The sequence below is a fragment of the Athene cunicularia genome, unplaced genomic scaffold (assembly GCF_003259725.1).
Source record: "Athene cunicularia isolate RWA unplaced genomic scaffold, athCun1 SCF_7, whole genome shotgun sequence".
NCBI classification, from domain to species: domain Eukaryota; kingdom Metazoa; phylum Chordata; class Aves; order Strigiformes; family Strigidae; genus Athene; species Athene cunicularia.
Genome location: NW_020799501.1, coordinates 35,053 through 47,082, shown reverse-complemented (window position 1 = coordinate 47,082; position 12,030 = coordinate 35,053). Strand labels below are relative to the sequence as shown.

General features: G+C 45.5%; 1 protein-coding gene across 1 annotated transcript; it reads left to right on the top strand.

The window, feature by feature from the left end:
- Positions 1 to 646: 646 nt before the first annotated feature.
- On the top strand, positions 647 to 11,701 carry PIN1 (peptidylprolyl cis/trans isomerase, NIMA-interacting 1). The gene is made up of 4 exons (XM_026867528.1): positions 647 to 680; positions 1,368 to 1,568; positions 8,059 to 8,169; positions 11,421 to 11,701. Exons 1-4 carry the CDS (start codon positions 662 to 664, stop codon positions 11,528 to 11,530), a joined length of 441 nt encoding a protein of 146 aa, XP_026723329.1. The 5' UTR covers positions 647 to 661; the 3' UTR covers positions 11,531 to 11,701.
- The last annotated feature ends 329 nt before the right edge of the window (positions 11,702 to 12,030 follow it).

Genomic DNA, 12,030 nt, shown 5'->3' with positions numbered 1-12,030 from the left:
GCGGGGGGGAGCGAAGCGGCTCCTGGCACCGTGGTCTGCCGGGGGCCATGCCCGGGCCGTGCGGATGGGGGGGGCTGGGGAGGGGGAGATGTGCTCCGTGTGGGGTAGCTGGCGGAGGGAAGCGGGGCAGGGCGGTAGAGTCGCTTTCCAAAAGGCCAGGTCTGAGCGGGGCAGGACGCTTTGCCCTCGGTGGGGCTGCGGTGGCTCGGGGGGAGAAGTTTTGGGCCAGGACGGCGCTTTCATCAGGGCTTTGGCCTTTGTGGCGAAAGCTTTCCACGCGTAGCAGTTCCAGAGCGGCTCCTGGGAGGTCGCGTTCTTCCACTTGCCTGCTCAGCTCGTTTGAGGTGGAGGTGATGAGCCTGGGAGAGAAGAGGGGCCCCTTCGGACCCCTTTTTGCCAGACCTACCGCGGTTGAATAATCGTGGCGGGATGGAGCTCTCTGGCTTTCTGGAGTCAGCAGGTTTAGGCTGTTGGTTGGGATGGCAGGCAGGAATTTGGGCCCTTTGCCCCTAGGTTGTAGCTTCCCACCGCACAGCTCTGCTGTTGCAGTCCCTCACCTTGGTTTGCTTGGCTTTTTTCTTGAGTCTAGTCTGCTCCTAGCTTCAGTGGAGAGCTTTGGGATGAATGATTCCCTTGAAGAAAGCAGAAATCATCTCAGTCGATGCTGCGAGTTGTCGCAGGTAAATGCACACATGGCTCTGAGCGCTGAAAGGCCTTTGAGCAGCACAATGCCCTGTGTCTAATGTGTTGAGAGGTGACTTCACCAGAATTTAATTTTGTGCTACCCAGGGAAACCGTGGATATCTCGTGCAGGAAGGTTTTGTTTTCTGGTAGAAAAAAAGGTGATTTTCAGAAGGACAAGTCTGTGCAATACAAGAGGTGATCTTTGCTAGCTGTGGGATGTGCTCAACGGAGAGATTTTACAGATGTAAACAGGGCTAGAGCAAAATGTAATCTTTTTCCCAGGCCAGAAACAGGGCACCATGGGCCTTCCCGGCAGAGCAGGGTGTTGCCTGGGGGTGTTTGTGGTTCGGACTGTGTCAGTGGCTGTTTTGTCACAGATCTGGGCGAGCGCCATGAATTGGAAAGGCGGCTGGAGCCTGCTTCGGTGCAGGGCTCTTGCTTTTGACTAAAAGTGCTTCCTGATGGAAACGCTTACATAGGAAACGATGTGGAGTTGTAAAGTCTTGTTTCCTACCTTGTGTGTTTGAGCGGATTGTGTGGACGTGGTCGAGCACTTGCAGAAATCCAGTCTTCTGTGCCTGCAGGGTCAAGAAGCTGATTCTTGGGGTCAAGAAGCTGATTGTCAGGGTCTGCCAGGAGCTTTTTTTTTTTTTTTAACCCGAGCCCCTTCTGTCTGTCTGCAGGCCGTGTTTATTACTTCAACCACATCACAAATGCCAGCCAGTGGGAACGGCCCAGCGGCAGCGGGAAGAACGGCCAAGGGGAGCCCAGCAAAGTGCGATGTTCACATCTCTTGGTGAAACACAACCAGTCCAGGAGACCCTCGTCGTGGAGGCAGGAAAAGATCACGCGGACCAAAGATGAGGCACTGGAGCTTATAAATGGCAAGTAAATGCAGGAGAGAGAGAGAGAGAGAATATGATACTGTTGGAGGGGAAAAGTCATTTTAAGGCTAGAATTTGACCCCAAGCTGAGTGGTTCGGTATGTCGTGAACTTGTTAAAGCAGAAGGGGTTTTTTAAGCCAAGTGGTTTGAACATGGACTTTTGTGTGGCCCAGCCACTTGGAGAAACAATTTTACTGTATGATTAAATGACGTAAAGATAGGTCCCAGCCCGTGTGTCTTCCCCTTTGTGTTTTTTTTGTAATGTTATTTCAGAGGTTTGTTTGTATTTTCTTTGTAAATGTGTATTTTTATATTAAAAATAAAATTATTTAAAGCTAAAACAAATGTTCTTTAAACATTTCTTTTTATTTAATGTCACTTGACTCCTTGCCCTAATAGCAACTTAGTAAGTTCTAATTAACCTCTGCTTGAAATCAAGTTGCTTGTAGGAGGCAGTCAACCTTGCATGAGGCTGTGCGGATGACCTGATCAGTTCGGGCTTTTCCCAGAGTGTTCTGGCTTGTGATCTGGTCTAGGAGTGAGGGTGCTGCGTGTCTTCTGCGTTTGGTAGCGTTAATCTTTGCAGCCTAGATTTTTCCTTGCAGCCCCAGCAGTAGAATTGAATCGATGTCATGTTTCTTCAGCATCAAGGGGTTTTTTTGATCTTACGGATGCAAGTTCAAAGTCCAGCTGTTACTACTGGCTTGTACCTCTCAGGATAAGGAATTTGTGGGCTTAAGTTGAGGTTTAAATCAGTCCCACTGATTAATTGATGAAACTGAGGCCATGCTTTTTATCTTTTCTGGCAGCGAGGGTGCAAGGCTAGCTGACGCGCTGTGGGCTGTGAGCACAGATAGGAACCGCAGTGCTGGGCCTGTCTTATCTTTTATGGCTTCAGCAACGATGGAGGGAAGATAATGAGGGTGTTTTGGCTATTGCCTTGGTCCTAACCAGCAATAAATGTAAGGACTTTTGTCTCTGAAAGCCCTGGGAGGGGAAATTTCTTTGCTAAATAATTTGAAGCAGTGAGGCAGCGACCAGCAGGTGGTATCTGCTCACTGCCTTTTGGAAGGGGAGGTTAAATTAACTGGCACAGATGGGAATTTTTTTAGGGAATTGTCCCCTTCAGGTTAGGGTGGCTGAGAAAGTGTGACCGGAGGTGATAAAGCGAGATGCACGCCAAGTGTGGAGATCTGTGCCAAGGCAGTTGGGACTGTTGCAAAGATAACTAGATTGAAATATTCCAGCAGAGCTGCAAATTCTCTCTATGTCTATCTCTCTAGTTTTTGGGGGGAGAATAAAATTATTCTAGAGCCATCTCTTGGCATGATGTTCATAAAAGGCCAGCACAGAGCTTTCTAGAGGCCAGAGGGTTAAGTGATGCGTGATGCTGTTGTGTGTTAATCAGGCACTGGTGAACTTGGATCTTTGTAAGAGGGAATCACGTTTTAGAAGGGAAAGTTGCTCATTATCTCTAAAGAGGTATTTCAGGAACTTGTGACCAGGTAGGCATTTCTATACGTAGATGTTCTGTAAACTGGTTATCTTTAGAAGCCTGAATAATGTTAATTGACTCAACAATTGTCATCATTCTTTGCTTGAGTGTTTTTCTTTGAGATGCCACAGTTCTTTGCTACCTGGTAAAGTGATGAAAAGAAACAGCTTAAACTTCCCTTGGCTCGAAAGAATGAGATTAAGCTTGACAGCTTCAGAGCCTTCTCACTATCAGATAACACTTTTTGTTGCATAATCTCTCTGGTGTTTGAAGAGGAAAGAGTGGTAACTAAAACTTACTTAATGTAAATGCCCTGCTTGTTGTCTTGGTAAAGGCCATTAGGGAATTAACTTCTGTGATGGAAATAAATTGTAAAAAAAAAAAAAACCAACAAACCCAACCCCTAGCCACCTTTCTGTCCACATTAGTCCACCATAAACGCTACTCCTGGGAAGGTCATAGGGAACATCAGCTTATGCTTGGATTATTTTGTGGTGGCTTCTTGAAAATTAACTGTAAATCTGGTTTCTAGAACAGCTGAAACTTTCTGGGAGGGTGCTCGGCTCAGCTCAGCTGCGGCTCCTGACTGTCAGGTGTTGATGAACTTCTCTGAACAGATGTACTGTACCTGCTGAATGTAATTATAGTGTAGAATTGTCTAAGTAGGTCTCTGGGGAGGAATTTGTTTGACAGGCACAGTACCACACATTTTCTTGTTTTGTTTGGAGATCGGTTATGTTTGAGATCTCCCCATCTGAATCTAGCTCTGGTGTTAATGCTTCGTGCAATAAAAATCTGAGAAAGAAATTTGATTAGGGAGCTCTGGGTCCCCACAGGAGAGGGGATGATACTAAAGATAAACGTTTTCGGTAGGTGAACTTGACTGATGTCAAATATTCCTTTTGATGGCTTTTCTCCCATAATAAGGGAGGAGAGTTGAGAGAGCTGGAGGAGCTCTCTCTGTGTCATCTGTGGATGGTTTTTAATCCATTAAGAAAGTTGCAGCGGAGCATTAAGTGCAGGTTAACCCACCCACTGGGCTACAGCAGGAGTTGGAGGACTTGGCTCACCAGGTGCTTTTCTGGTAGGTGAGAACATCGCAGGGAATGTGGGGACTAGAAAGAAATTCCAGATTTGAGCCTGACCCTGATATTAAAGGTAGTGAAACCTCTTAGGCCCCTCTGCAGGCTTTACCAAGCACCGTTTAAGAGGCCGTTAGGGTTCTGGCTGGATTTGCTGTGAAGGTTATTTCAGACCATCTCTGCTTTGACATGCAAAAACCCAGTTTCCAGCTAAGCACCACTTATGATGTTTCTCTCCGGTCTTCCTTGCATTAGTGTTGTTTAATTACTTAATTAAATTTAATTTCTTCCTGATGTTGACCTCTCAGTGGATTTAGAGAGCCCCTCTCTTTACCAGCCTGTTTTTGCATACTGAGCCAACCAGGCTTTTAGTTTCTGGTAATGTAGGTCATCCCTTCTGCTGTTTCTACTCTTAGCCCTCCTTTGCACTTTGGTTTTGATTAATCTTTCTTGAGCGTGGGTTCATCGTGGTGTGCAATATTCCAGATTAGCTCTTGGCTGTGCCTTCCACTGTGGCATTTACTACTGCCATTCTCCCTGCTGAGGATACCATCACTTCAGTGCTGCATTTCTGGCTTTTAAAGTCACCCGGCCTATTTTGTACTTGTAATTCTGCATTTTCATCCTCTTCTTTCTGATCGAGTTCTCTGCATGTAACAATTTATTTTTTTTTGCTGTTGTTGTTGCATCTGTAGATGCGTGTGCGAGTTCACTTGGTGCCGTTGGTTCTTGCTTGGTCATTCAGGTCACGTTTAATATTCTGATCCTCCTTTCTGCTGCAGTGATTCCCCACCCTCCATGTTTTGTTAGCTTACCCCTGTTTCCTGTTGCAGAATCATCTAGGATTCATCCCGAAGTTGAGTCCCCAAAAACTTCTCTCCCCCAATACTCCCCACTTCAGCCCAATCCGTTGCTGTTCCTCCTCTTGCTCGTTTTGCACTAATCTCCCGTTATTCAATCTCACGGACACCTGGAGATTTTTAGGGGTAGTTTATTAAAACCTGGACGGTACCTAATCTGCGTCATTTGTTCTAAATGGCTGAGATCATTAGGGGAAAAGCTTGTTAATCCCACTTCACAGAGCCAGAGTTTAGACACAAGATGCAGGTGTCTTGTTCTGGTAGAGGTGGCTTGGAAAAACAACTTCAACCTTCAGCTTTATCCGGGAGAACCCTCATCTAGCTAACGGGCAGATTTTGCTCCCAGGCTTGTCACGGGCATAAATTAGGAGGTTTTAATAACTAAATTCCATTTCGGTGTGTAGTTGACTGGTTTGCTCTGCATGCTTATGAAACTCTTTACCACTAGGAACCTGCTGATGTGACCAGGGCAGACAGTTTGGGATATAAATGTAAACACTCAGATCCTTAATTTGGATGCTTTCTTACTTTAACATCGGCATATACCTTAAAGCTGTAATTCCTGACACTTCTGGGTGTGATTTGTGACGGGTACTTGCTGGGGATTGGCAGCTATATGCAATTAGATACGTATTTATGGTGGTGCAAATATGTACTTTTAGGATAAACTCTGTTTTGTCAGCAAGTAGAGTGTTTATGCACAAGCGGCTTAGTTTAATAGGATGAACCAGTATTAGTTTCTTTCCTAAAACATGAATGCTGTGACCTGTCTTCCACCCAGATAAAGAATCATGTTTCTCATTTTAGTGCAGGATAAATAGCTGTTGTCTTAAGTTTTGTAGAGTTTCAGACCTTCATGTTAGACTTTCTACACAGGTAACAAGCGCCGGTGTTTTCTGTTAAAGCAGGTTATGCACTTTAGGTATTAAGATAATTTTCTGTGGCTTTTGAATTATATTCAGGACACTTGTTGAATAAAAATGAAATTTTAGAAGCAGAAGTAATCCATCTCCTATTCCCTTTATTTTTTATTTTTTTTTTCAGCTTTTCCTCCTGGCCTGTCCAGCTGGAAAAGCAAACCTGGCTGTCCAGAACACCTTCCTGAATTCCAGAGATTTAGGTTAGCGGCAGCTGATTGAAAGAGATGACTGAATTTGGGAGGAAAAATGGGCTGTAGGGTAGAAGGTTAATCTGAAGACTTAAAATCCCTTAGTTTTGGTCTTGCTAGCGTTAAACTGCAATAAAGGAGTTAATTCAAAAATTGATAACCTGGTTTTTCAGTTGCTGCTGGCTGTGTCAACTCCTAAGAGACAGCCTCCGTTCTCTCATTACGGAATATTTTCTTACCTGCCCCCAGCCCTCACAGATATTTCCTCAGGTGTTATACTTTTATAAGTATATAGCATTAAAACGAGGCAGAAAAATACTTCCTCACCCTTTTGCATCATAAACCACCCTCTTCCTTTTGTCAGAGCATCCCTCCAAATAATAAAGCCTAGCTTTTTCATGCATGACCCTTTTTCAGGTAGGGACCTGCCACTGCTTGTGGCTGGAATGAACTATGCCCAGCCCAATTTTATTTATTTTTTAGAGGTTTATCTAGCAAAGTGCAGACTCGTTATACATGCAGGCTACAGGTCTTACATGGGAGTGACCTGAAATAGGAAGGTTGGTTATCAAAATCGGGAGGCTTAATTGCTTTGAGAGAGGGAAACAACAGAAAAATCAAGAGAAATGTTAAAGTCAGTTGGTTCTTAGTATTTCTTTTTGAAGGTGGAAGACTGCTTAGGCCTAAAATGGAAGACAGTCAGGCTTTGCCGGTTCTTTCAAAAGCTGACAGGAGGTTTCTGGAAAGAGGGATTTAAAAATGAAACCAGTCTCTAGTGAGCAATAAGTTTAGCTGGATTTCACCTGGTACAGAGAGTTGCTTCGGGTCAGAAGCTGCAGCACCACTTTGGGGCTGTTCCTCTGCGCTCTGGGACACGCGTAGATGAATTCCTCTGGGAGATGCTCCCTCGCTTAAGACACCTGGATGAGTGATTTTCGCAATGTAGTTTAGTCTTAATTTATCCCTCGTGGTGCAAAATGCAGAAGGGAAGCCCCTCTGGCAGGAGCAGGCTGCTGTGGGAAGGCGGCGGGTTAACCGGCAGCGGATACAGCTGCCGTTCCCAGACTCGGAGTCCACGACTGTCCTCGTGCAGAAATATTTCTTGCAGCTGGTACTAAATACGTCTTGATGGGGGGTGGCTGCAAGTCAGGCCGGTGATGCCTTGGGATTTTGATTAGTGGTTACGCTCCTTTTAACAAAGGAGCGGAAGCTGGTTGAGTTGCCTGAAACTGCACGGGATTTTCTTGTCCTGAGAATCCATGAAAAGCTGCCTCACAGGCAGCGTTAAAGGACGTGTACGTGGTGCTTTGCTCATCTCCGAGAGCAATCAGTATCTGTAATTAGTGGCTCCACAATCACGTTATCAAGCTGTTGACTGGAAAATACGATCTATTTTTTAGGTTTTCTCATTATGAGTTAGCAGGGGGGTTTTCCACCGGGCCAGGAAGATTCAGAACAGGCAGAGCTCTCAGTTAAGACCACGAATATTTCTTAACTGACCTTTTCAAAAGCTGTCTTGACAAATAATTCACTCCTCGGGGATTCTTCATGCTCGGTCTTCTACCGGGGTGAGCCCTTTGGAAATCAAAAGCTCATCTATTTTCAAGCCTAATAATAAATTCCTGTGCTTCAGGGTAGTTGTAGGCGGAATCAACTTTTTTATTTGATAGAAGCTTAAACAGAAATGGAGCACAGTGCAAAGATGGAAACGTGCTCAGAAAAAAAAAACAAAACCAAGACAAGTGTTTTTGGGGTGTTATGAAAGTTTAGTTCTGGCTGTGTCTTCGTTCAGGAGGTTTGAAAACCTCACTGCGTGCGCGTGGTGTGCAGATGTGGCTGTTTGTGCCCTTCTTGCTGGGGGATGTAAAGCTTCAAGTGAGGTTTTAAGGGTGTTTTGCCCCCCATTTTTTCTTCCCCTGACTGAACTATTCCCTGTATTTACAGGCTACATCCAGAAGATAAAATCGGGAGAAGAGGATTTTGAATCCCTCGCTTCCCAGTTTAGTGACTGCAGCTCAGCAAAAGCAGGAGGCGATCTGGGTGCGTTTGGAAGAGGTGAGTTGAGCTCGGCCTGGCGGCCTCAACGCCAGATCAGGATTACAGGGTTGATGCTGATCTTGGCAGCGGGGTGGGGTTTAATAATGCACCCCGCTGTCAGGGGAACAAACATGAAAATGGATTTATATTCTAGGCAGCCTGCTGTGCAGGAAATGTAGTTTGATGCCTAGAAGTTAAACCAATTAGGAATGCAACCATAATATTATTCTAGGCAGAGAGGAGATGTGCAACCGCCCTTCATGAAATTGGCTTTTCCCTCAGGAAAAGGATTTTCCGGCTACGCTGAATGGAAATCCAGTTGCACAGCGTAATGAGCCGTGAATAAGGAAGAAGTGCATAAGTCTTGCTAATGGCACACCAGATAAATGATTTGGCTTCTAATCTTCAATGAGAAAGCTATTAACAAATTGTGGGGAATAAGAACAATTCACAGCCTGCTGAAATAATGTTGCTGGTGAGAGATTTTGTTACAGGATTGCTGATCAGTGCGGTGAGGGAGCGACAACAAAAAGCTGGTGGATGTTTCCTCATTAATGAGATTTGCTGGTGTGGGAGGAAGAATATTTGGGATGGGGAAGTGCAACATTGAAACCTCTTTTGCTTTAACTTAATGTTTTTTGCAGTAATTTCCACTAGGAGGAAAATATAAAGCAATGATGTCATGAGTACAGCTACAACAGTCAAAGAACAAACCAAAACCTTTTTATAGTGAGGGTGTCCATGCATATTTTATTTGAAAAGGGTCGAGAAAGGTTCTTAAAATCCGTGCCCCAAAGTCACAGGGACTCTCATCCATCCCAGAGGATCCGTAGTAAGAGCTGCCCAGGTCTGAAATGGCGAGCAGCAGTCCAGCACCTCTTTAACAGAAGGGTTTTTCCTAAGCTCACGCTCGGGGTTCACAGACTGAAGCATTCCAAAGCTCGTCTGGGGCTCGTACCCTGCAGCAAATGCTCAGATTTTTCTGGGTTTGCACAGCTGCCTCGCCATGCCACGCTCCCACCCCACCTAGGATATCCCGGGAATATTTAACACCCCAGTGGGCTCGCTGCTGCTGCAGCGGTAGCCACAGAGGGGGCTCTCAAGTCACTCTTCCAGCCCCTGCTAGCTGAAGCTCACCCGCCTTTGGCAGGTGAAACTGTGTTCAGAAATGTAGTTTGAGTTCGCTGGGGGTTTTTCCTAACAAAATGCTGGTTTTAATCACTGTTCCTTTTTAGGGTGCGGTGTTGCTACAGTTGAGCAACAGTTGCTTCCTCAGATCCTTCCAGGCAGGGCTAAACAGTGCTGTTTTATGGATTTGTATATAATGAAGCATTAATCCTAGGGTGCTGTGTCTGCTCTTTTGGTTTCAGTGGAAACTCAGTTCATTGTGCTCTTTGGAGACGTACGTAAAGAGATTGATTTTTCTTTTCTTTTTTTTATCTGACTGCACCAAAATGTAAAGAAATGTTGCAAGAACCAGTTTCCACTAGATGGCATTGGAACCACGCGTGGTGGCCAAACCCCTGAGCTGTCACTCTATCCACCCTTTTTTTTTTTTTTTTTCCCCCTGGTTGAAAATCTAATTTGTTAGAACTTGGAACACTGATTACTTCAGAGGTGAAGTTATTAAAACATTTCAATTTGTCTTCCTGAAACCTTTCAAATAAGTCATGTTTCTGCTCAAGGAAGACCACTGTAGTGGAGAAGGGAGGCTGTTATCTCACCTGAAGTAAAGATTTCAGGCCCTAGTGGAAAATAACCACAAAATTCAGGTGACAAGGCAGGTCTGCCTGATAGTGAATGACACTGGCTTTGTAACTGGAGCTTGAGAGCCAGGCAAGCTGTTTGCCTCTCCGAGCAATTACTCTAAATGCTGAAATGAGAGAAGTGAAACTCTGGAAAGCATCAGGTCACTTCAGTAATAAAACACTTTTTCTGGAAGGGAAAATTGCCAAGCTGAAGCTATTGCTGATCCTGAAAGGGAGGAATGGAGCATCTTTTGTGGCATCTAACTGCCATGTTAGAGAAAGGGGCGCAGATGGATGGAGGTCCTAAAGTAAAACATAAATTCCGGAGATGCTGCTGGGATAGATGCACTGCATCTGAGATGTGTGGTCTTTGAAGGGGTTGGGAAGCTTTAGTTTTTCAAAGAGATTAGTGTATCCCTGTAACGTCTCATGACGATCCAGCTCTCAGACCGCCTGGCAGCTTTCTGCAGCCCTCTCCTAATGTGCTGCGGAGTCCAAAGCTACAGCACCGCCCCAGAGCTTGGAGCCACGGGTCATAAACTTCCAGGAGATTTATGTGGTGGTTTTGGCAAGATGCTGCTCTGTACATCTCCTCGGGCACCTCGAGGCAAGCTCTCCAAGCGTGGTCAGTGCTGAGAGCAGAGAGGAAAGGTTCCCTCTGTGCCTGGGGGACTGTCACCTCCCAGCCTTCCCTCGCGGGCATCTTGTCCTTCTGCTGAAGCTTTTGCTGAGAATCCCCCGATGAGACTTTGACCTGTTGGTAACAATAAAACCTCATTATTTCAGCTGGAGTGGGCAGTTTCTCTGCTCTGACTCCTGTCACAGGAAACTGGGCAAAAATACTGTCCCCCCTGAACCCTGCTGTAGCGGGCTGGTGTCTCTCCCCTTGGCTTGAATTATTGTGGCTGAGCTCTTGTGCTGCTTCTTCCTTCTCCTGCTGCAGAGCTGCAGTAGTTCTGCTCATGAATCCCCTTGTGGGGTCCTTCCTCTGAGCACCTCTGGCTTTCCTGAGCCTGGATTATTAAACCTCCTGAAAGTCAGTGACTTGGAGACGGGAGCCTTAAGAGCAATTCTTATCTAGGTCATGACATTATCCACGTGTGCTTTGTAAATTATTTAGCACAGCTTGTAATGCACACCGCATCTATCCCCCCTGTGTACCTGGAGGGCACATGAGATGGGAAGACGAGCATCCACTTGTGCCAGTGAGTCTGCAGAACAGATTTCCTCAGCCTTTTGGGCCCGCAGCTCTCTGGGTGTCTTTCCTTGCTGCAGTGATGTCTGTAGGATCTAAACCAACCTCCTGTTTAAAAAGGAAAAAGCCTGTGTACGTGCATGTGTGAATGAGTTGTTTTGAATCATCTTCTGGGAGCAGATGAAAACAAACACCCCCTGCAAGTTATTAATTGGTGACTTTGTTGTTTGCCTGGAAGCTGTCTTCCATTTGAGGCTTGCTTGCTCAGAAAGATCTTCCCTTCATTGCTGGGCTTAATTGAACTTTCTGGTGTCTGCTCTCTGCAGGTCAGATGCAGAAACCTTTTGAAGATGCCTCATTTGCGCTGAGGGCTGGCGAGATGAGCGGACCAGTTTTCACAGAATCAGGGATCCACATCATCCTACGCACAGAGTGAAGTGCCTTGGTGACATGTAGAAAGGAAAGGGCGAGGGGAAGAAAGGAAAAAAAACATAACAAAACAAAACCAAACCTACTCCAACCCTGCACTCTCCCAAATGAACTTCATATCCAGTTTAAAAAAAAAAAAAAGCTCATTTCATATCTCAATATCTTCTGTGGCACCTGACACAGTGTTTTTCACCTGCAGAGATGCATGGTTAGCCAAGGGTGAGAACACAATCAAAATAAGACAGTAGCATCTTTCATAAGCAGAGAGAATGTTAAAAACAACATTTCTGGCATGCCACAGCTGCTTGAGTTATACTGACATGTCTCCTAAGCCGAGGAATTGTCAATGCTAAAGGTCACACTTCAGTGCTTCCCACATCCACCCCGTTAGAGATGCAGAGTATTTATTGCAGCGCCGTGCCGGTGATGGCGAAGCTGACTTGTGAACTCTGGTGCTATGACAGAACGAGATCCCCAACCCTCTGCATGTTTCTTTAAACATTTTTG

What these genes read in the sequence shown, in the direction of transcription:
- PIN1 (XM_026867528.1), top strand. An exon ending in GGCACTGGAGCTTATAAATG is followed by an intron (nt 1,569 to 8,058) that starts GCAAGTAAATGC and finishes CTGTATTTACAG; the next exon opens with GCTACATCCAGAAGATAAAA. An exon ending in TCTGGGTGCGTTTGGAAGAG is followed by an intron (nt 8,170 to 11,420) that starts GTGAGTTGAGCT and finishes TGCTCTCTGCAG; the next exon opens with GTCAGATGCAGAAACCTTTT.